We start from the raw sequence: 22469 nt of genomic DNA, 5'->3' as shown, positions 1-22469 counted from the left end.
AGACCTGAGGGGTGGAGGAGCCCCCGGCCTTGCCTCTGGAGGTGCTGGAGAACGCCTTGGGAGAGCAGCTCTGGGCCGGGGCCAGGCGTGGCAGGCAGGCCCGAGCTGTCCAGGAGCTGTCCAGGGAGCGCGAGCCAGGTCGGGCGGTCATGCGGAGCCAGAGATGGGCTACCCTGCACCTTGGGCCCCAGGCCTACTCCACTGCGGTGTCCAGTTACGGCCAGCTCGGCGCTTCCCTGGTCACGCCACATTTAGCAGTGCCGAGTGAGCGGGCGCCAGGACACAGAGAAGGGGCGGGGGAGACTCTTGCAGGGGCGGGAGAGCCTCCCACCAGGCCTCCACCTGGACCCCAGCCACTAGCCCCCTCTGCCACTGATCCCCTAAGAGACTTTGGGCCAATGCCCTCCTTTCCTTCTCCCCATTACTCCCCTGTCAAGTGAAGGTGACAGTTTATTTACCAAAGATGTACCCACCCCGGGCTGGGCACCATGGGGCCATTGAGGCCATCCCTCCCTCCCAGAGATCCCGGGACAGCATGGCTTGGGAAGTGTACAATTATCCTGCTCTGCTTGTGGGGGGTCTTGGGTAGGAGGGGTAAGTGTAAACCTTATGCTTTTCTAGTTGCCTGGCCCCCAGCTTATCCCATCCCCACTCTGACTCCATCCAATGAAGAAACTGTAAGAGGAATGCAGCCTCCAGAGTCGGACAGGGCTGGGTTCGAATCCAACTCTATCAAGGATTAGCTATGTGACTTGGGCAAGTCACGTAAGCCCTCTGAGCCTCAGTTTCCTCATCTGGAGAGTGGAGTTAAAAACGTACCTTCCACACAGGTTTGTTCTGACAAACCAGTGAGAAAATTCTCCAAATCATTTACACAATGACCAGCCTTTATCAGGGACTCCTTGGGCAAAGAGGAGTAAATTCAAGAGGAACTACCTTGGGGCCGGCCTGGTGGTGCAAGCGGTTAAGTGCGCGCACTTCACTGCGGCGGCCCTGGGTTTGCCGCTCGGGTGTCCACCAACGCACTGCTTGGCAAGCCATGCTGTGGTGGCATCCCATATAAAGTAGAGGAAGATGGGCACGGATGTTAGCCCAGGGCCGGTCTTCCTCAGCAAAAAAAGAGGAGGATTGGCAGATGTTAGCACAGGGCTGATCTCCTCACAAAAAAAAAAAAAAGAGGAACTACCTTTTGCAGGTGGTGGAGAATGAAGGCAGAGAGCTGAGGATGACAATAGTAGTAAGAGGCATACTAATGATGATACTAATAACGAGAGCTGGCATTTGTCGAACACTTACTACGTGCTAGGCACCGCGCTAAGTACATTGTGTGCATGATTTCATTAATACAGCATCCCCATGAGGGAGGCCCTGTCTCTTTCCTTGTTTTGCAGATGATGCTGCTGAAGCTCAGAGAGCTTCGCTGACACAGCTAGCAGGGAAAGGCAAAGGCTGGCTTTGAGTTGAGTCCTCTTACCACTTGGCTGTGTTGGGGACAGAGTTCTCCTATAATTCTAGAAGGTCTGAGCAAAAGAGCCCTCAGATATCATCTAGTACAAGCCCCTCGTTTTTTGGATGGTGAAATGAAAGCTTAGACGGGACAGTGGCCTGCGCAAAGCCGCAGGTACGAGATAGAGTTTGGAGGATGCGGGAGAAAACAGCTCATGCCAGACATTCCACAGTGGGCCAGTGGCAGCGTCCTCGATACTGTGCCTGGCTCACAGGGCCACCAGGCAACCAGGTCCCTGCAAGTCCCTGGCTGCACACTGTGGTCATGCCAGCCAGACCAAGGCCCCCGAGGGTGGTACTATAGGCCCAGCCTCTGCAGACGGTTGGGTCACCTGCAGTGTGAGGATCACTCCCACCCCAGGCCTGGGCCTGACCCCCTTTCTAGCTCCCCTTCCTCTCAGGACCACCCACTTGCTCTGCCACTGAACAGAGACTGCTTGCCACTGTCACCTAGCCCAGTCCCTCATTGTGGAGACAGGAGACGGTTCCAAGGAGCCGGAGGCAGGGTCTCTCTGGGAACCACTACTGGTTCACTCCTCTGCAGCTGCAGAGCCTGAGAGCAGCCAAGGCCTTCCTCCTGGGGGGGTCGGTGGAAGCTCCTAACTGGCTCATTTTGCTCTCTCTCCACCAGTCTTCCCTCTCTCTGTCTCCTTCTTGCTCTGTCTCTCACATTGTTTATCTGCTTCCTTCTGTTTCTGATGTTTCTCTCAGTTTGTCTGTCTGTCTGCCTCTCTCACTCTCTCTCATCAGATGTCTGGCTGGAGTCAGGGTCCCAGCCAGGGATGGGGTGGGAGTGGAGGTGGTCAACTTGGGGTTGGTCACCCCTGGACTCTGGTCCTCGCTCTCATCACAGCCGGCTTTCTTCAAGGCCAGGAGTGGGTGATGGTGTCGCTACTCCAGCCACAGTCTGACGTCACGCTGCCGGGCCCCGCCAGACTGGAGGGCGAGCCCCAAGGGGACCTCATGCAGGCGCCGGGCCTCCCGGGCTCCCCTGCCCCACAGAGCGTAAGTACCTGGCACCTAGGACTGGGCTGAGGCCTCCCGGGGTCTGTCTTAACCCTTCCACCAGCAATCAAGTACCCAGTGACTCCACAATCCGGAAGCACACAGCTATGGGCCTCTGTTTATCCCCTTTAGTCTAGGGCTTTCCCAGCGCAGGGCTGTGCATCCACCCAACTGGGGGCACCCCAGGTTTAGGAGCAGTGTGCCTTCATCAGATTGGGGCATCCAAGGGCAGGCTATGTCTCCTCCATCATTTAGGGGCTCCCCAGAGCTCAGCCACAGACCCTGTCACCTTAGCACAAAGTAGGGTCCTAGTCCAGCCTCCACTCACAGGCTCTCTACCCTCTGTCCACCCCAGAAGCATGCCAGTTTCAGCTGCTCATCGTTTGTGCCTGATGACCCTCCAGAGAGGGCACCCTCACTGCCCCCTCACAGCCCCAGCATCGCATCACCAGGCCCCGAGCAAGTCCACTGCCCAGCTGGCCCCGGCCCGGGCCCCTTCCGGCTCTCAACCTCAGACAAGTACCCTGGCTTCGGCTTTGAGGAGGGCCCAGAAAGCAGCCCTGGGCGCTTCCTCAAGGGCAGCCACGTGCCTTTTCACCCATACAAGCGGCATTTCCATGAGGACATCTTCCCCGAGGCCCAGACTGCCCTGGCCCTCGATGGACACTCCTTTAAGACCCCAGGGGCGCTGGAGGCCTTCGAGGAGATCCCCGTGGAAGTGGGGGAAGCTGAGGCCTTCCTTCCTGGCTTCTCAACAGAGGCCTGGTGCAACGGGCTCCCCTACCCCAGCCAGGAGCACAGCCCCCAAGTCTTGGTGAGTACCGGTGGCCAGTGGGCATCCCACCTACTCCCTGTCTCAGTTCCCGGCAGCCCAGAATGAGTCCTCTGAGATTCAACTCCCTGCCTTCCCTTTCCAGACCTTTCCACTCAGGCTCAGTGTGCGCAAGGCAAGTAGCAAGCTCAGAGATGTGGAGTCTCTTGGCTTCATTCTGGGCTTCCAGGCCAGCTGGGGAGGGAATGCTGGCCTGGCCTGGCATGGAGGGGCAAGGAGGGGAGGTCAGGCTAAGGAAGCTGGCAGCTGCCCAGAGGCTCCTGAGTCAGGATTCCAGTGTGTGACTTCTCTCTGCTTGTTAAGTGTCAAGAATCCCCAGCTAGACCTACACGCCCATATGCAAATGTGAGAAGAAAAACACATTCCAGAGGCCTAGAGAAAGGGTTTAGGGAGGAACCACAGAATACAATATTCCCCTCTCCAGCATTAGCATACAGAGTCGAGAGAAGACTTAAGTCTTCTCAAAGGACCTTCCAGGTCCTGTTCTTTGCCCAGAATGGGGCCTGGGTGTATTCACAGAAATACCTTGAAAGCACATTGGAAGGTCAACGTGTCCTTCCACAGCCATACTCACGAGCTGTGTGACCTTGGAAAAGTCGCTTAATTTCTCTGAGCCTTATCTGAAAAGTATGGTTAACAGTACCTGCCTCATCAGATTGTTGCCTTAGGAAGAGGAAAGCTAAAGAGAGCTTTGCTCCCCATTCCCCAGCTCTGGTTTGGAGGTCTCCGAGGTGGTGGGCATCTGGACTAGGCATAGCCCAGGCTGAACCCACTCAGTGCTCACCACCCCTCCTCACTTCTTGCTTTCAAACGGGCTCCCATTCCTTCCCCAAGCCACCCCCAAGAAAGGCCTATTTCCCAGGCTTGGAAGATAGAGAAGGGGTTGGGCACCTACGAGGTGTGGCTGAGACAGGACCTGGTTCTGGTTCTGGGACCCTTTGATGTTTTCTCCTCAGGCCACCAAACCTGACAGCAGCTCACAGTGAGGGCACCATCACACCAGCTACCACCCCCCAAATGTCCACTCAGCAACAGCCCCTGGTCACCATGCCAGATGCTTGCTCTCAAGTGCCCCGTTTAATCCTCACAACAAGCCTCTAAAGAGTTCCCACTATCCTCATTTTGCAGATAAGGAAACTGAGGCTCCATAGAGCCAAATGACTTGTCCCTTGGCCTGTAAGAGGAGAGGCTGAGATTTAAGCCCACGTCCTTACCCTCCCACACAGTGGAGAAAAGCTCAGCCCAGAGTCCCACAGCAAGCTGGTCGACTCGCTGGGTGACCTTGGGGACATCGCTTCCCCTCTATGGGCTCAGCCCCATCATCTGCCAAATGAGGGGGTTGGACACAGTGCTCTCGGCCCTTCTCAGGCCTGAGATTCTATGAGTATGGCAATCTCTGCATCAGCAACCCCAGGGCATGCCCAGGAAGAGCTCACAGCTGATCTGACCCTCTGGGCCCAGACGCTGCTTCCCAAGGCCCCTGGTAACCCCAGGAAGAGTGGTCCACCTCCTCTTGGCCTTGTTCACCTTCCAGTACCCAGCTTACACCGCTCCTGTCCCTACTCAGGGTAGAGCTCTGTGCTAGGCTCTGGGGGCTCCATGTGGGGCTCACAATCCATAGGAAGCCAGAGTCTGGCCACCCTCACCGGCAGCAGCTGTCGGCTCCCTGTGCCAGGGTGAGAGAGGGCCATGGGGCTCATGCAGAGCAGCAACTGGGTCGACTCCCTGGAGCAGGGAGCAAAGGCTCCCATTTGGTGATGGCCGGGAGATAGAGCACAGAGGACTCACCTGCCCCCTCCAGGGAGCCTGCTGGAGTCACCTCGGGCTTTGCAGAAAAGGAAGTGGTAGGCCCTGGGGTCCCCAGCTGGACCAACCTGTCTGGCCACTTCCCGGGCTCCCCTCACCATGGCTCTGCAGTGGGAATTCTAGAGCTGTGGCATTTTCCACGTGTCCTTCGCAGACCTGCTCTGAGAGGCTGGGGGCTCTGCACCAGCAACCAGGCTTGGTGAGTGGGGTCAGGCACTGCACCCTTGTGTCACTCCGGGGAGATCCCTGGCCCTGCCCGAGCCACAGTGACTGACAAGTCTCCCCTACTTCTCTGGACAGCCCAGCCTCAGCATCTCACCTGCAGTGAGGTGGGATGTAGGGAGCATTGTTGGTTCTAGCGCCAGCTCCACCACTAACTTGCTGAGTTCCCTCAGGAAAATCCCTGCCCTTCTCTGTTCTCTGTATTTGTGGAATAAGCTGTGGGGGAGGAAGAGTAGGGGTTGCTTTTGCGTAAGGTTCAAGATGCACAAGAGAGGAAGGGAGAAAAATAGGCCCAGCCCGGTCATCTGCTTTTTCTTCCAGCAGGGGTCAGAAGTTAAGGTCAAGCCCCCGGCTCTGGAGAGTGGTCCTGGCATGTACTGTTACCAGCCCCCCCTGCAGCACATGTACTGTCCCTCCCAGCCCCCCTTCCACCAGGTGAGTCTGAGGCAGGTGGGCCTGCTTCCGCGGGGGTCTCAGGATGTTATGTGGGTGTGCTGTGTGTGAGTGTGTATGTGTATGTGCACACCTGGGTGGGCAGGTACAGGCAGCAAGGCCCTGAAGCTCAGGCTGGGCCACCCGGGGTGGGGGACAGTGGTTCACAGGGAGGGAAGCAATTGCCCTTCTCTAGGGCTGGGTGGACCTTGTCTGAGACCCTGGCAGGGCTTGAGAGGTCTCAGAAAAAAGAGTGGGGCTGAGATCAGGGCAGGGACCAGATGTGAACGAAAAAAGAGGGAGGAGGGAGCCAGACAAAGATGGGCAGAGAGAAAGGGGGGGTGTGGGTGACATATAAGGCCTATCGGGGCAGGACCAGGTGTGGGGTTAGGGTCCTTCCCACCTGGAGTCTCCAAGTTCCCATCATCTTTGGCCCTTTCCTCCTTCCCTACCCCACTGCCCAGCCTCAGCTCCTCCCAGATGTACAGGATGCCAAATAATTACCCCACACTGGCATGGGATGGAGGTTTTTAAAAAGAGAGAGAAAAGAGCCCTAGAGCAGCCAGGCAGCTCCCAGGAGTCACCGGGCAAGATGGAGCAAGTGGCTGCCCAGCACCCAGCTCCATCCACCTGCAGCCTGGCACTGAGACAGGCCCTGCCTGTGGAGCAGGTTCTACTTCCAGCTCTTTGGCATTGGCCCTGATCTTGGCCAAACCAGGGAGGCAGGAACGTGATGGGGAGGAGGGGGAGAGATGAGGGGAGGTCAGACAGCTTGCTTTGTAGGGGGAAAGAAAGAGATGGAGGGAAGCAGAGGGAACACAAGAGGGGTCATCTTCACTGTGGTGAGGAGCCTGGCTGGACTGGCCAAAGCCATCCTGAGGCTCACAGTCTGAGCCAGCCTAGGGGGTTTCCCTGAGGCAGCCTGGCCTATCAGGGACTGAGCCACAGCAGGGCTAAGGGGCTACCAGACCTTTAATGGCCTCACCGTGCCCAGCCCTGCTTTGATGCCCTCTGCATTCCGCACCCCCTCCTCGAACAAGATGGCCGCACCCAGGGCTTTATGAAGCCTGCAGAGAGGGTGACTCAGGCACTAAGTGCCTCTCAGGTGACCTGGAAAGAGCACTTCAGCCTGGAGCAGATGGGGGAGTCAGAGTCTCCTACCACCCACCCCCACCCCCATAAAACACCATCCCTGGCACCACAGCCACTCCCTTTGCTGTAAAACCACCTCCTACCCCCACCTGCCCACCACCATGACCAGCCCTTTCAAAGAGCCACTGAAACTCATAAAAGGTGGCAGTGCCCAGCAAACGCCCAGGCTGGCCGTTCCGCTTCTGGCCCAGCTACTCCGGGAGATGCAAGGAGGCCTAGAGTGCCTGCCTGAAAGAGGGCAGGGGCCAGGGCTACCCCTCACACTCCGTAGCCCAGCCAGGCTGCTGTCCCATCACCATGGCAACCAGAGTACCTGGAGAATGTGAGAGGAAGGAGCTGGATGAAGGGAGCTTTGAGGCCTCTGAGATCCTGAATTCTGGAATGTGGATCTCCTCACAGGCCCTCAGATGTCTACACTCTTGGCCAGTCTCCTCAGATAGCTCTGCCATTGGAGACCATAACCATGGGTGATGGAGCCCATGACCAGGGAGAAAAGAATCTAGCCTCAGCTCCATCTCTGGATGTATATGAATGGGGCGAGGGGACCCCCTTCTTGGGAAGGCTGGTTACCATGGCAACCACTCTGCCCCTTTGACCTCTACAGTACTCACCAGGTGGTGGCAGCTACCCTGTACCCTACCTGGGCTCCTCACACTATCCATACCAGCGGATCGCACCCCAGGCCAGTACCGATGGGCACCAGCCTCTCTTCCCAAAACCCATCTACTCCTACAGGTAGGTTTCCCAGCACCCCTGGGGTGGAAGGAAGAGGCGTGAGAGGACCCCTGGGGAAACTGGGGCATAGAATCCTCAAGGTATAAGGGTAACGGCAGGGAGTACAGGTCATCCCCAGTGGGCTTCCAGAGGATGCTGGAGAGGGGATTCCTGCCTGGGGGCAAGGGGATAGACTAGATCACCTCTGACCTCTCCTCTAAACCTGGGGAGCCATGTTTGTGGCTCAGCTCAGCAGATCTGGTGCCCTGGGGTGAGCCCGCTAAGTTCTATCCTCCTGGGGCCTAGGGCCTGGGACTGAGAATTTAAGGGGGATGCTTGTCCCCTTTCCCCTCCCTACTCAGATACAGAGAGAAGCCCCACCCCAAAGCTCTAGTGGAGATAAGTGAGGGATGAGGACTGCAGATGCAACTCAGTTATCCAGCATCTGCCAGACCTGGTGCGACTTCTCTGGGGCTGGGGTTGTAGGTGCCAGGCCAGCAGCACCCAACTCATCCGGGAGACCTTCCATCTGAACTTGAATTCAACCGACCAACAGTGACACTCGACCTCCCGTGTACCGGGCCCCACGTGGGCCTGTGTGAGCTCAGGGTAAAGAAAAAGAACTAAACATCAGCCAAGAGCACAGAGAAGGGGTTTGTGGGAGGTGGGATGATGCGCAGAAAGGACACACGCAATCCTCGGAGTCCAGGAGTCTGGTTCAAGTCCAGGCTCTGGAATTTACTAGCTGTGAATCCTCAGGCAAGTTACTTAATCTCTCTGAGCCTCTGTTTATTCATCTGTAAAAAAAAAAAAAAAAAGAACAGCAGTATTTGGGCCTGTGGCCGGATTAAGTGAGAGAATATGCCTGGCACATTGTAGGGACTCAAGAAACCTTAGTTGCCTCCCTTACTATCTAGTATTCATGCAATTGGCTAAGGGCTGACTAGTGATGATGCCTCCCTTACTATCCAGTATTCATGCAATTGGCTGAGGGCTGACTAGTGATGACAGCTTCCGTTTAATGGGTGCCTTCTATGTGCTAGGCGTCATCCTTAATCCTCACAACTCTGAGGTAGCTATTACTCTCTTCACTTCAAAGCTGAGGAAACTGAGGCTCCGAGAGGTTAAGGCACTCACCCAAGGTCACACAGCTAGTGAGTGGCTAAGCCAGGATTACAACCCAGGTCTCTCAGATTCCACAAGACCCTCCTCGTGTATCCGTAATTCCTGACTTCAGTGGATGCTTTCTCATCCCTTCTCCTTTTGACCTCATAGAGCCTCTCACCCATTAATTCTGCAGCAAGTTATTGCTCCTCGAAGACTCCAGGGGCAGGGAAGATAGTAGGGGGACACTCTGGGCCTGGTTAGAGGTTAAAACACTCAGGGGCTTTCTCTGCCTTCAGCATCCTCATCTTCATGGCCCTTAAGAACAGTAAAACTGGGAGCCTTCCTGTCAGCGAGATCTACAATTTTATGACGGAGCACTTTCCTTACTTCAAGGTGAGACCAAGATTCACCCCCACCCCACCACTCCCAAGTCCTGGGCAAGCCATGCCTCTCTGGAGCCAGAGGATTCAGCTGAGAGGTGGGAGAAGAGTTAGAATGAAAGCCAGGAGAGGGTTTGCTCCCAACACGCTTCCCTTTGTCTCCACTGCAGCATAGAGTTCCGTGTGGGGCATAGAGAGCTCAAGCCATTCACCCAAGGTCACATAGCAGGCTGGAGTCAGACCTTATGCTGAGGGAAGGTGGACATGTCAGTCCTGATAGGTTTCAGGGAGCATCCACCTACCCCAAGTGGGGAGAGAGAGCCTGGGAAGAAATGAGAGATTGTCCCCACTCCTGCCCCCAGGATGATGTAGGGCTGGAGGAATTTGGGTAGGAGCTGGCCAGCCAAGGTGACATGGGATCCTGGGACTGCAGAGCCCATTGCCTTCCAGGAGAGATTAGGATCTGCCTCTGTGGGTGGCAGGCTTACCGGCAGTTCTGCCAGAAAGCGGGGTGTGGGCTTCATGATCTTTGAGTGTCCTAGGGAACTGGCTGGCTCACCTGACCTTCCCCTGTACAGGCTCTAGTTCCTGTCATCCACAGAAGGGGCTTCTGGGGGCTATACAGGACTCCCTCTCTAGAGGCAGGACAGATGTCCTTCTTTCCAGATGGGCAAACACATCAGAGAGGGTGATCCATCTGCTCTAGGTCACAAAGCAAGTGGGATCAGTTGCTGACTTGAGCTGTTTGGCTTTATACACCACCCACGTGCCTTCTTTGCATGCCCCCCAGACCCTCCAGCACAGACCCTTTTCCCTAGGGTGGAGGGCAGGGAGATCAGAGTTTGTGTATGAGGAGTGCCTTCTCCAAGGCCTGCACCCTGGTGGATACAATCTGATCTGCTACCCAGGCAGAGGGCAGGAGCTGGGACCCCGGTAATCCAGAACTCAGCTCCCCCTGCCAGTAGGTGATTCCTGGCCCCACTATCTTCCCGACTGTCCTGCCTGAGGAAAATCTGAGGCTGATATTCACACAGGTTTGTACTTGCTGGGCTGCCATCAGATGAGGAGTGGGCAAGATGGCCAGAGTGGTCTGGCTAGGAATGGAAAAGTATGGTCATCCACCAGAGGTTCTGGAAGGGAGAGGAGGAGTGGGGAGAGTTGTCTCTGGGATTTAAAAAGCATCAAAGCAGGTATCCAGGGCTGCCCTTATATCCCAGCAGGTCAGGGACCAAACTCTCCCTAATCCCTAAAGCTTTTGGAGGGTCCTCTAAGCGCTTCAAGGGACCAGGCCAGAGAGAGGTTAGTGAGGGCCCTGCCCTGCTCCTCAGACTTTCCTCCTTGCCAGCTCCCATCCTGGCCCCCAGTTCCTCCCTGCATCTCCTCTTCCTGGCTTAATTATTTTTCCTGGGAGCTGTGTAATCCCTGTTTTGTGAGGATGAGGAGTAAAGAGGTCTAACAGCTTTTTTTTTTTTTTTTGGTTCTAGTTGTTGTTCTTAGCCAGTTGTATCACTCCCTCCCTCCGAGTTTACATTTGACCTCAGAGAGAAAGCATCTGTGAGGATGGGACGGGCCCCAGATGGTGACACCAGCCCTATGGTGTGACTTGGGCAGGGCCCTTAACTAGGCGACAGAGTTGGAGTCTGGGCTGTCACTGCCTCCCTGTGTGATCTAGGGCCAGCCCCTTTCTTCTCTGGACCTCAACTTCCCAATCTGTGAAATGGTCAGGTTGGACCAGTGGGCACGCAGATTCCTTCCAACTCTGACAGTTCCCCTCTGACCCACCTAAGGAAATAGTTCAAAGATCCCCTGTCCCCTCTATCTCTCACTCCCCATTTGAAGGTCATTTTTCTCGGCAAGGACAGAGTGGACCCTGGGTGGGCAACACTCACGCCCGAGGCAGCTGAGGTGGGCGTCCTGTAGCCCCGGGAGTCAGGGATGTGGGACTGGGGAAGTGTCCAGCCACTGGACATAATTGCTAGTGCTGACCATCACTCTTCCAAACAGGAAGTAGCTGAGCTGGGGGCTGCCCTGACATCCCGAAGTCACAGATTTATGGGGCCATAAAAGGGCCCAGTGCCCATTAACTCTGCCCATCGGGTGACACAGCCTTGACTCCTAGTAGGGACTGTCGGGGGAGTTGAAGGTGAATCCCCAGTTGGCTGGTCTGGTGGCTCAAGAATCCTCCCTTGGGACCCCGGGAGACTTGGGGGTTATATCAACCAACCCCCTACCCCAGGCCAGCTGCCCCTAAAAAAGGCTCTAGCAGCTCCTACCAGCAAGTTGTAGTGACGCTGGCATCAGGGCCCAGTTCTGCTGGGCGTGATTCAGCCTGGCTGCTCCCTGAGGCAAGTGAGCTGGGGAGGAGGGAGTGGCAGCCCCTCATTAAGCAGAAACTGTGAGCTGAAAGGGAGTGGGGCCAGGGGGTAAGGGTAAAGGGGCCCCATCAGCCAGAGCAGGTCTCTGCCCAGAGTCAGCCCCTGCTGGGCCCAGGACTGTCAGGGATCCTGGAACAGAGCTGGAGGTAGGGGGACAGGGGTGCCCACTGCCTCCCCAGCCACCGCCTCTCACCCAACTGAGTCAGCCTAATGGTTTTTACAACCCTCCCTGGGCACAATTACTGCACTGGTGGCATGACCGGGCCTCCTAATGGGTGTTTATTCTGTTGGCACGAGCACCCCCTGCCTGAGGGCTGGCCTCCCTACCAGTGCACTCCCCCCAGGCACACTCATATGAATACTCACACCCACACATGCATACAATCATGGATACCCACACACACACCCAGAGAGACTTTCTCACACACACTCATCCTCAGGGACGCACACACCCTCACACTCAGAGGAATCCACAGACCCATACCCAGGAGACAAGCTCCCACCAGGGAGCTTACGGACACGTGCATGCTCCTACACGAAGCTTCTCTCTCTCTCTCTCTCTCTCTCTCTCTCTCTCACCAAAACCCAGATATTCACACAAACGTACGTGCAAGACGATGAGCACACACCCAAACACTCACCAACCTCACCCGTCTTTCTTTTCTCCAGGGTTTGCCCCAGCATGGATGAGGCAGACCCAGGAAAAGAGCATTCCTTCATTTCCCCTGATTCCCTCTCCAAAGCTGGCACCAGAGACCTCAGATTAGTGAGTTCCCTTTCCACAGAGGGTCCAAGCACAGGCCTGAAGACCCAGTGGGGGGTGGTCCGAATGCAGATGGGGGACAGGCCGGAGGCCTATAGCGCCCACCAGTCCTCCTTTTATGAATCATCTCGACAATCCTCTGAAGGGGCTGCCAGGGATGGCAGTAGGATGAACGCAGATTTTAGATGAAAATAAGTTGTGTTGAAGGTTCCTGCCCAGCCCTTCCCCACCACTGAAGGGTACCAAGTGTGGACTGGGTGCTGAGGAGGACAACAAGCGCCAGAGTGGGCGGCAGTTCTGTGCCCAGAGGGCAAAGGAGTTTTCTGGAGCCCACACCGGACCCCAGCCTGAATTCTTGTCTTGCTCTGCTCCGGCAGACTGCACCCGATGGCTGGAAGAATTCTGTCCGCCACAACCTGTCTCTCAACAAGTGCTTCGAGAAGGTGGAGAACAAATCAGGAAGTTCCTCTCGCAAGGGTTGTCTGTGGGCCCTCAATCCGGCCAAGATCGACAAGATGCAGGAGGAGCTGCAGAAGTGGAAGAGGAAAGACCCCATTGCAGTGCGCAAAAGCATGGCCAAGCCAGGTGAGGCTGACGGGCCACGCAGGGGGCAGTGGGGGGCCTGGGGTACCCATGAGCCACAAAAGAGGGAGAGAAAAGCTGAGCAAGGAGAGTTGATGAGTGAGATTCCAAGGCTGGGGAGGGCTTATAGGGAAAGGGAGGTCTCATGGTGTCCCTCTCTCTTGGGCCTTTTCAGAAGAGCTGGACAGCCTCATTGGAGACAAGAGAGAGAAGCTGGGCTCCCCCCTGCTGGGCTGCCCACCCCCTGGGCTGGCAGGCTCAGGCCCCATCCGGCCCCTGGCACCTCCAGTTGGGCTCTCCCAGCCACTGCACTCAATCCACCCAGCTCCGGGCCCCATTCCTGGCAAGAACCCCCTGCAGGACCTACTTGGGGGACACGCACCCTCCTGCTATGGGCAGACGTATTCGCACCTCTCACCGGGCCTGGCCCCTCCTGGACCTCCACAGCCATTGTTCCCGCAGCCAGATGGGCACCTTGAGCTGCGGGCCCAGCCGGACACCCCCCAGGACTCGCCTCTGCCAGCCCACACCCCACCGAGCCACAGCGCCAAGCTGCTGGCTGAGCCTTCCCCAGCCAGGACCATGCATGACACCCTGCTGCCAGATGGAGACCTTGGGACTGACCTGGATGCCATCAACCCCTCTCTCACCGACTTTGACTTCCAGGGTGAGCTGAGGGTGGGAAAGGGGAGGAGGGACAGGACTGGAGAGGTGCATCTGGCAGTGTGGCCCATCCCCTCCAAGTCCCCAGGCTGCAGCTGCTAGCTGCCAGGTTTCCGGTCAACTAAAGCAGAGAAGGCCCACGCTGGCAGAGGTTGTCAAGAGGCAAAGAGGAATGTCCTTGCCCCCATCTCCCTCCTGCTGGTACCCCTGAACACGTTCTACCTAACCCCATCATCAAACCACTCTCAACTCTAGGTAGGCTGGAAAGGGCCTGATGTTTCATTCCATACTTACTTGGTTGGGAGTGACTGATAGTCTGAACATTCCCAGAAGTGGCTGCATTTTCTCAGAGGTCATCTTTTAATGCAGAGACATATTCCCCCCAGAAGAATGTAAGGCCTCAGAGCTAGGCAGGTCCTAGAGAGATTTGGGGATAGGAGTCCAGGGAAAGGTTCTATCTATTCCATTCCATCTGGCCTGCTCCATCTCCGTATGAGAGATGCCAAGCCCACCCACTCCCGTCTACACTCCAGTGCACTCCCAGGCCCTGGCACTGGCCACAGGACGTTTGGAGGAGGGTGCTGACCCAGGCCTCAGATCTGTGTGTACTAGGGTAGGAGACATCCAGAAGCAGGTGGAGGCAGCTGATGCTCAGAGAACTCCTAGTCTGATGGGGAGACAGCCCAGATCTTGGGAAGCTATTGTTAGAAAAGTGCAGCTAGACCCTCACCACCATCCAGCAGTGGGGAGCAGGCTCAACAGCCTCAGAGGAAGCTATAGACATGTAGGCACCATAAACATTTACTTGAGCCCCTACTAACTATCAGGCATCATGTGAGTTGCTTTACACGTGCTCTATCATAGGATAGGAGGGATTATTAAACCCATTTCACAGAAGCACAGGGGTTAAGTAACTTATTCAAGGTCACTTGGCTAGAAAGAAGGGGACTTAGGATTGGAACCCAGGCAGCCAAGTTCAGTCCAGGGTTTAGTTTGCTCCCTTTCTCCAGACCCTGCAGCCTGATACCCAGGCTAGGAGCACCAGGCCCTGGCCTGCCATGACGCAGGTCACATGACACAAAGGGGGGATCAGGTGGCAGCACTGTTTGCTCCCCAGGATCACTGCTTCCCAGCTCTGCTCCCGTCCCTTGGGCCCTGCAGTGGAGGAGGCCCAGAGAACCGAGCCGAACCTCATCGGGTCCAGCAGTGTATTGTTGGACGATCCTTGGTCTGGACAGCAGACCCATCCTCCTGGGGAGCCTGGGCAGGAGCCAGGTGAAGAGTTCCTGGGGCTCCCTCCCCAGGCTAACCCTGGAGTGCACAGCATCTGCCTTAACCCTTCCAATAGGCACTCTCAAATCCTTGACCCTCTCCTTGACCCCAAAAAAGAGCCACAGAGATCATCTGGGCTGTGGCTTTCAGACCATCCTTGCATGGGAGGAGGAATTAAAGACGTTTGGCAGCTGCCTGGGGTCACACAGCTAGTGCCAAGGGCCTGTCTCCAGTCAATGTTACCCCAGTGTTACCCCAGTGTTACCTCTTGTGAGCAGGTGAGAGCTGTGGGGGGCGAGGGCAGTCAGGGCCTCTTTGGTGCCTCCCAGTGACGCCTGTTCTCCCCTCCACCTAGGAAACCTATGGGAACAGCTGAAGGATGACAGCTTGGCCCTCGACCCCTTGGTACTGGTGACCTCGTCCCCCACGTCATCTTCAATGCCACCACCCCCGCCACCAGGCCTCTGCTTCCCCCCTGGGCCCTGTCTGACAGAGACAGGCATTGGGGCAGGCGAAGTGGCACCAGCAGGCAGCGGGGGCTCTGGGGCACTGGGTGACCTGCACCTCACCACCCTTTACTCGGCCTTCCTGGAGCTGGAGCCCACACCCACTGCAGCCCCTGCTGGCCCCTCCATGTACCTCAGCCCCAGCTCCAAGCCCATGGCCCTGGCATGAGCTATGCTCAGCAGCAGCTCCGGCCTTCGCCTGGCCTGGAAGTCCCAGCTGGCCACCCACGACAGGCTCACCTTAAAGGTCAAAGAAGGACAACACTCCCTGTCCCCTATGCCACTAAGTCAACTTGTTTGTTAGCTGGCGGCTGGAGGGATAGAAGACCACCCAGGATGCTGCCCCTCACATATCTCTGCCATCTAGTGGGCCAGCTCCTCACTCGGAGCCCCTGAAGAGCAAGTGCCTGGGCAAGAAGAAAATGCACTCTCCTTTGCTCACACTTATCCACACTTAAGCCCTCATATATATACGCACACATGCACACAAACACACAGAGTTATTCAGACAGACACTCATCCACATACCTTATATCTCAAGGAATCAGAACGACATCACTGAGAGCCTGATTTCATTTCTGGGGCTGCTGAGAGCTGAGGGCTTTGGTTACCAAAAGCTCAGGGCCCCCATGCCTGGTCCAGGGCCACCCTGGAACCCTATTCTGATGTCCACATTCTCTGCAGGCCTGGCCCTCTCCAGGCATGATCTTTCCCAGAAGCCCCCTGTATTTATTCTCCCACCTTCATCCCAGAAGCCCATCCAGGAGAAGGAGATATGGAGCTTCTCCCCAAGTTGTCTGTGGACCCCCCAGGGGGCTGCTGGTTAGCAGCACCTGCTCTGCCAGGCTCTACCCATCCTCAGCATATGCTCTGTCTGGCCTCCCCCAGGGTGACACACAGGAGGGGTAATATGCACCCCAGGACCAAACTGAGCCCAGTTCCAACACAAAGTGTTTGGAAAAGCCCTTGCCCTCGGAAGCTTGAAAGTGTCTTCTTCCCCCAGCCCTGGGTGCAGGAAGAGCCCCTCCAGGTCACTACAATCACTCCTTCTCTGTAAGAATTTCATGTAGTTTAGGTCCCAGCTCACTAATTACTTCAAACTGTCTCTGGCAGCCTGGGCATTCAGGGGAGGGAAGCCTGGTACAGGCTGGCAGGGGAGTACGCATGCCCCTCTCTTTGGCTGCCTGGCAGACCCGGGATGCTCCTGGAGCTAGGAGGTGTGGCCCAGTTGCCCGCCACGCCCCACCTGAGAGCCCAACCCCCACCAAGGGGGAGCCTCAACCTACCCTGGGACTGGGGGTGACAAGAGCCCCCAGAGGTTGGCCCAGGCTCAGATGAGGCACAGCAGATCCCTCAATGGCTTGTTACTGTCCCCTGTCCTGGAACAATAAAACAAGTGTCTTGTGGTCTTAGCTACTAAGCTTTCCTTTCTGGACCTCCCTTTCCTGGGCAGAAAGGTCAGGCCACACTGACTGTAGATACCCTGGGTCTCTGATTTCACCCCAACCCTTACCGAAGACTGAAGTTTCCAAATCCAAGGAGTGAGGAATCTAGGAGGACTTCCTGACCAGCCCAGGGAGGATGAGAAGGCAGGTGGGCGGGGCCTCTTCCCAGGAGAACTTCCACAGGGATTCAAGGAAGCAGCTGCTCTGCCCACAGAAAGGAGAAGATGCCCTCCCCCTATACTCCTTCCTACTGAGATCCATCCCCTCCCTCTTCGCACCCCCATCTCCTCACATAAAAGGGGTCACTTCCCTGTCTAAGCGGTGCCTTCCTGCCCCCCATCTTTCCCTGGCTGGGGCTTTGGGTTCCACAGGTGACATGAATGGAGCATAACCTGATGTTGTGTGCACTGCTGGCCCTGGAGGGTGGTCTCTGGAGAGTCAGGGGCCCACGTGGTCCCATTTTAGACTCACCTCCCAGGTACCACCTCCAGGTGGACTGCTGTCACCAAAGGGTAGCCTAAGAGGCAGCCCTACACTCTGCCTGAACAGGGCTGGAGCAGATGTAGGAGCCAAAAGCATACACATGAACCTCAAGTCTCAGAGCAGCCACAGGTGGGGACTCTGCATAGAAAGCTCTTCCAGGGTCCAGACCTGAGGGCTGGCCAACACATCTATCTGCCCCAAAGGACAGCTCTGCAGAAGATCCCATAAGTGAACCCCACCCTACATCAGCACCCTTCTTCCCAGAGGCTCTAAGTCTGGGTCCAGGGCTAGAAGGATAGGGTGGAGCGGGGAGTGGGGGAAGGCATAACCAGCCGGAGCACCCAAGAGAAGGACACACCTGCCCCAGCCCAGCCCTGGCTGTATAGGAAGGAAGTGAAGGCTGTCAAGCCCCCAGGTAATGTTGCACCCCAGCCCTAACCAACCCCAGGCCCCATCTTGATGCCCAAGCCCCCAAGGACAGGGCAAGTGTTTCATGGGAGAACTTTACTGGGGTCTACTTCCTTGCCTCAGAGCCTCAGACTCTGGGCGTTCAAACCTACTCTACACTTCCAGCCTAGGCCATGAGCAAAGGAGATCTCCAGGGACCCTCAGTCAGACCTCTGTCCCATGGGCCCATTCAGCACACCTACGAGTGAGCTGGCCCCGCGCATGTAAGACAGGTGGCAAGCACATAGGTCTTTGGGTCTCATGTTTGTTTGTAACCAGACTGGTCCTTAGACTTAAAACCCGGCGGCAACTCCTGGCTGAACTGAGGCCCACATTCCCGCCCATATGCTGCCCCCTGCTGGCCACTCCACACCAAGTGTTCAACCACCATCTTAGCATGAGCAACAGTCTGAATGGATGCATGGTCAAGAAGTCCCCTATTTTGGGAAAATTAACCCTTTTGTTCAGGGGCTCTAAACCTGAAGGTTCTAAAACTGGTTAGAATTCATGGATCTGTGGGGCTGGCCCCGTGGCTTAGCAGTTAAGTGCGCGCGTTCCGCTACTGGGGGCCCGGGTTCAGATCCTGGGCACGCACCGACACACCGCTTCTCCGGCCATGCTGAGGCCGCATCCCACATACAGCAACTAAAAGGAAGTGCAACTATGACATACAACTATCTACTGGGGCTTTGGGGGGGAAAAAAAAAGGAGGAGCCTTGGCAATAGATGCTAGCTCAGGGGCCAGTCTTCCTCAGCAAAAAGAGGAGGATTAGCATGGATGTTAGCTCAGGGCTGATCTTCCTCACAAAAAAAAAAAAAAAAGAATTCATGGGTCCATGAACTTGGATAAAGAAATTACACCTTCATTTTCATTCATCTTTACCTCAAATTTAGCATTTCTCTCGATCATGAATGGCAGCAACAAATCATAATAGCTTTAGTAGAATCTGTGACTTTGTCATTATGGAGAGAAATCACAGATTAGAAATCACAGATGTTTTCATATTACATTAAAGGTACTGCAGAATAGATATAGATATCTTTATATAGATTTTAATATATAAAATATATAGGATTACAATATATGATATGTACATAAAAACCTTATTGTCCATAGGCTTCAGCGGGTGATAATGAAGAACTCCATGACATGGGCCGGCCCCGTGGCTTAGCGGTTAAGTGTGCGCGCTCTGCTGCTGGCAGCCCGGGTTCGGATCCCAGGCGCGCACCGAGGCACCGCTTCTCCGGCCATGCTGAGGCTGCGTCCCACATACAGCAACTAGAAGGATGTGCAACTATGACATACAGCTATCTACTGGGGCTTTGGGGGAAAAAATAAATAAATAAAATTAAAAAAAAAAAAAAGAAGTCCATGACATACGAAAAAATAAAACCCCCTTGCTTTAGTTGCCAGGTGGTGGGGAAGTGGAGGGTGGCTCTTAGCGGAGGGGCCAGTCTAGGGAGGAAAGCACTGGCGGCTTGAGACAGCAGCTCTTTACCAGCTGGAAGGGAAGCATCGCAATAATTTACAACGGGTTAGGCAGTCCCAGTGTGCACCCTGCAGGCCGGCCCAGGTGGGCATGAGCAGTGGGTCTCCCCATGATATTTGGGCTTTCCTGCTCAACCCAGTGGTGGGGTCCTCATGACACCCCTGAGGAGTCAAAGCGAAAATATCTGGCCAACTTCAGAGAGACAGAACCTGAGGCCCAGATCTGGCAAGGTCCAGATGGACCTTCACGGTCAACAGCTCATCATTATCAGAGCCAGGACTAGCCCCCTCCCCCCACCCTGTCTTCTTCCTCCTTCTGCTGCCCAGGGATCCTCTACGTTCCTAGGGTAAGTGCCAGGAACCAAACACAGCAAGTTGCACCAGTGGCACCAGGACCAGTGCAAGATGCATTAAGACTTAAAAGGAGGCAGGGGGCCAAAGCTTTTCCCAGCCGGGCCTACTCCAAGCCCAAGGGACACCGGCCTCTCTGGGTGAGCACCAAGCCGGTATCTGCCCCAGGGGTGAGGACCTCAGAACAGGGACCTCCCTCCCTGTCTGAAGGTGGAAATGCAGCAGGCCCAACCCGGAACTTCAATCCAATTCGACTCGGCAGGGATAGTGATGACTGTTAACAGGGTGGTAGAAAAAGGTCCTCCTCCGGATACCTAGGTAGGCCTAAAAGTCCCTCTTACTCACTACAGCTTCTCTGTAGACTTGTAACCCCATAAACAACACCTCCAACTCCAAATACTTGTACAGCTACACAGCCTCACCCGCAAACCAACTCCCTGCTCCCACCCCATGCCCCTTCCTCACCTTTGTGACAACTGACACTTCCTGACCACTTGCTTCTTGATGAAATTCTTTCTTCCCGAGCTTCTAACATAGTCTGCTCCCACCTCTCTGGCTGCTCCTCCTGTCTCCATCACTGGTTCTCCCTCTGCCCTGCTCTCAAACACTCGCTGGCCTTCCCTAGGGTTACACACTGTCATTCAGTGACCCTCAAATGGGAGGTGTGGACTATTAGCTCTGAGTGCCCCATTAATTGGAAGACATTTGACAATCTTGCCTCCTGCTCAGTAAACACCAGTAGTGCCAGTTGGGGACGCCATAATCTCAGCCACCATCATAGCTTCAGCAATCACCTCTGTGGCCAACGACCTCCAAGGATCTCCAGCCTTCATCCCCCTTCTGGTCTGTGCCTGAATTCCTGTCTCCCCCTGGTCACCTCCTTCAGGACATCTGTACCACACCACAGCAGGTCCCAACCTGAACCCATCATCTCCTGCTAGCCCCCACTCTGATCCAACTTGGGTTCCCAAGCCCAGCGATAGCACCTCTATCCACCCCAACACAGGCCACAAACCAGGGATTCAGCCTCAATTCCTCCCCGTCCCCAAATCCCCTCATCCAATCAGCCACCAGTCCTGGAGATTTTGCCTCTTAAAAATTTCAACTTCATCTATTTCTTCCCATCTTCAGGGATATTGACCTCATTCAGTTTCCCTTCATCTCTCACCCGAATTCCTGCAACACCTTCCTCAGCGCCCCTCTGCCTCTAGCATGGTAGAGCATGGACTCCGGAGCCAGACTCCCTAGATTAGAATCCTGACACTGCCACTTAATAGCTGTGCAACGTTGGCAGGGCAAGTTAACCTCTCTGGGCCTGCATTTTCTGTAAAATGGGCATAATAGTGCCTTCCTCAGAAATTATTGTGAACGTTCTAAGTTAACACACATAAAGTACCCAGCCCAGAGCCTGACATTCAATGCGCTGGCTATTAGTCTGTTTCCAATCCACCCTTCACTCAGCAGCCAAGAGATAAACTGACCAGGTCATTTCTGCTTAATCCATCTTTCTCAGGAGAAGCTCCAACACCTAAACTACAAGGCTCCACAGATCTGTCTTCCTTTCACATTGTAAATATTCACTTTCTTGAATGTGTCTGATAAATCTCACCTCCAAACCTTTGCTTTATGCTGTTCCCCATGCCTAAACACTCTCTCCCCCATCTCTTCCTGTCAAAGTCGTCCTGAGCTTTAAGAACCCGCTCCAATGCTGCCTCCTCCAAGAATCCTCCCCAGAACCCTCTGAGCAGGATGACTCACTGCCCTGTACGCCCAGTCCAACCTATTCTATGAATGGGAAAGGTATTTATTCATTTTAGAATTCCCAAAGTTCAGCCCAGGTCCTGGCCCCCAGCAAGGGCTCTGTGGACCCAGCTGAACCCAGCGCTTCTAGGCCTCTTAGGGTTAGGTTAACACCTCAGCCCAGAAAAAGGGCTGGCACCAGGCATATCCAAATTAGTGCCTGGACCAGTAGGGTGTGAGCTTTCTGCCTATCTCAGTTCCTCAATTTCCTCCACTAAGGAAATTAAGACCTCCTCTGGGTCTGGGGTAGGGCTGGGGGTGGGGGCACTGTTATATGCAGGGCAGCCAGGCCAGGGGGCTCCCCAAGGCAGCTGAGGGCAAGGAGATGGCTCTACGCTTAGCCCAAGTCCTGTCCACCTTTTCTCTCTGATGAGGTCTTCTCTCTAAAAGCACAACCTAGTGGTCCTAGTGGCCTCTGGGGGTTAGGGAAGGTGGGGTAGAGAACAAAACCACCTTCCTTCCCACCTGAGAGCTGAAGGCCCTTGTCCCAGCTTCTCTTCTGCCAGTTGGCTATGACTTTGGGCCAAAGCTTCCCCTCTCAGGACCTGGGTCTCTTTCTTTATCAAAAAAAAAAAACCTTTTCCAGCTGCAACATGTACTAAATCCCTACTCTAGATGCTGAGTGCAGCGTCAGGGTGCAAAGGATTAGGGGACAGGAGGACTTAGGGGTCACATTATCGCTTGCCCCCTCCCTCCCACACACACACACACACGCTGGCCCACAACCAGAGAACAGAAAAGGAAAAAGAATTTATTGAAAACTATATACAGTTGGTCCAGCCCCCACCTCAGGCTGCAATCTGGGCCAGTCCCTGCCATACCTCAGGCAGTATCTCGGCCCCTGATGGTAGAGGCTGGGGCTGGGGCCACGGCCCAGACTCCCTTGGGAAGTTTGGCAGCTAGACCCCACTATGAATCTTCGTCTGTGAATTTACAACTCTAAACAGCCTGTCAGTGGTGGGCAGAGGACAGGGAATGGGACTTGCCCTACCCTGACCTAGTCAAAGCCTGGATAGGGGAACATTATTCTGAAACTTGGGCCCAAGAGGCCCAGCTAGGCTGGCCTGTAATCCTGGCTATTCCTCTCACAGGAGGCCCTCCTGGACATGGAGGCAAACAGCCCCCCTACCACCCCAC

At 55.4% G+C, this 22469-nt stretch overlaps 1 protein-coding gene across 1 annotated transcript; it reads left to right on the top strand.

The window, feature by feature from the left end:
• Positions 1–2362: 2362 nt before the first annotated feature.
• Positions 2363–16752, top strand: FOXN1 (forkhead box N1). The gene is made up of 8 exons (XM_058560280.1): positions 2363–2511; positions 2867–3325; positions 5696–5806; positions 7560–7690; positions 9073–9169; positions 12672–12879; positions 13052–13543; positions 15167–16752. The coding sequence occupies exons 1-8, from the start codon at positions 2389–2391 to the stop codon at positions 15484–15486; spliced, it is 1941 nt and encodes a 646-aa protein (XP_058416263.1). The 5' UTR covers positions 2363–2388; the 3' UTR covers positions 15487–16752.
• The last annotated feature ends 5717 nt before the right edge of the window (positions 16753–22469 follow it).

This window comes from Diceros bicornis, chromosome 18 (genome assembly GCF_020826845.1).
Source record: "Diceros bicornis minor isolate mBicDic1 chromosome 18, mDicBic1.mat.cur, whole genome shotgun sequence".
Lineage (NCBI taxonomy): Eukaryota > Metazoa > Chordata > Mammalia > Perissodactyla > Rhinocerotidae > Diceros > Diceros bicornis.
Note: the sequence above shows the minus strand (reverse complement) of the source record. Positions and strands in the feature narration are given on the sequence as shown.

What these genes read in the sequence shown, in the direction of transcription:
- FOXN1 (XM_058560280.1), top strand. Translation starts at nt 2,389, where the DNA reads ATGGTGTCGCTACTCCAGCCACAGTCTGACGTCACGCTGCCGGGCCCC. An exon ending in GCTCCCCTGCCCCACAGAGC is followed by an intron (nt 2,512 to 2,866) that starts GTAAGTACCTGG and finishes TGTCCACCCCAG; the next exon opens with AAGCATGCCAGTTTCAGCTG. An exon ending in CACCGACTTTGACTTCCAGG is followed by an intron (nt 13,544 to 15,166) that starts GTGAGCTGAGGG and finishes CCCTCCACCTAG; the next exon opens with GAAACCTATGGGAACAGCTG.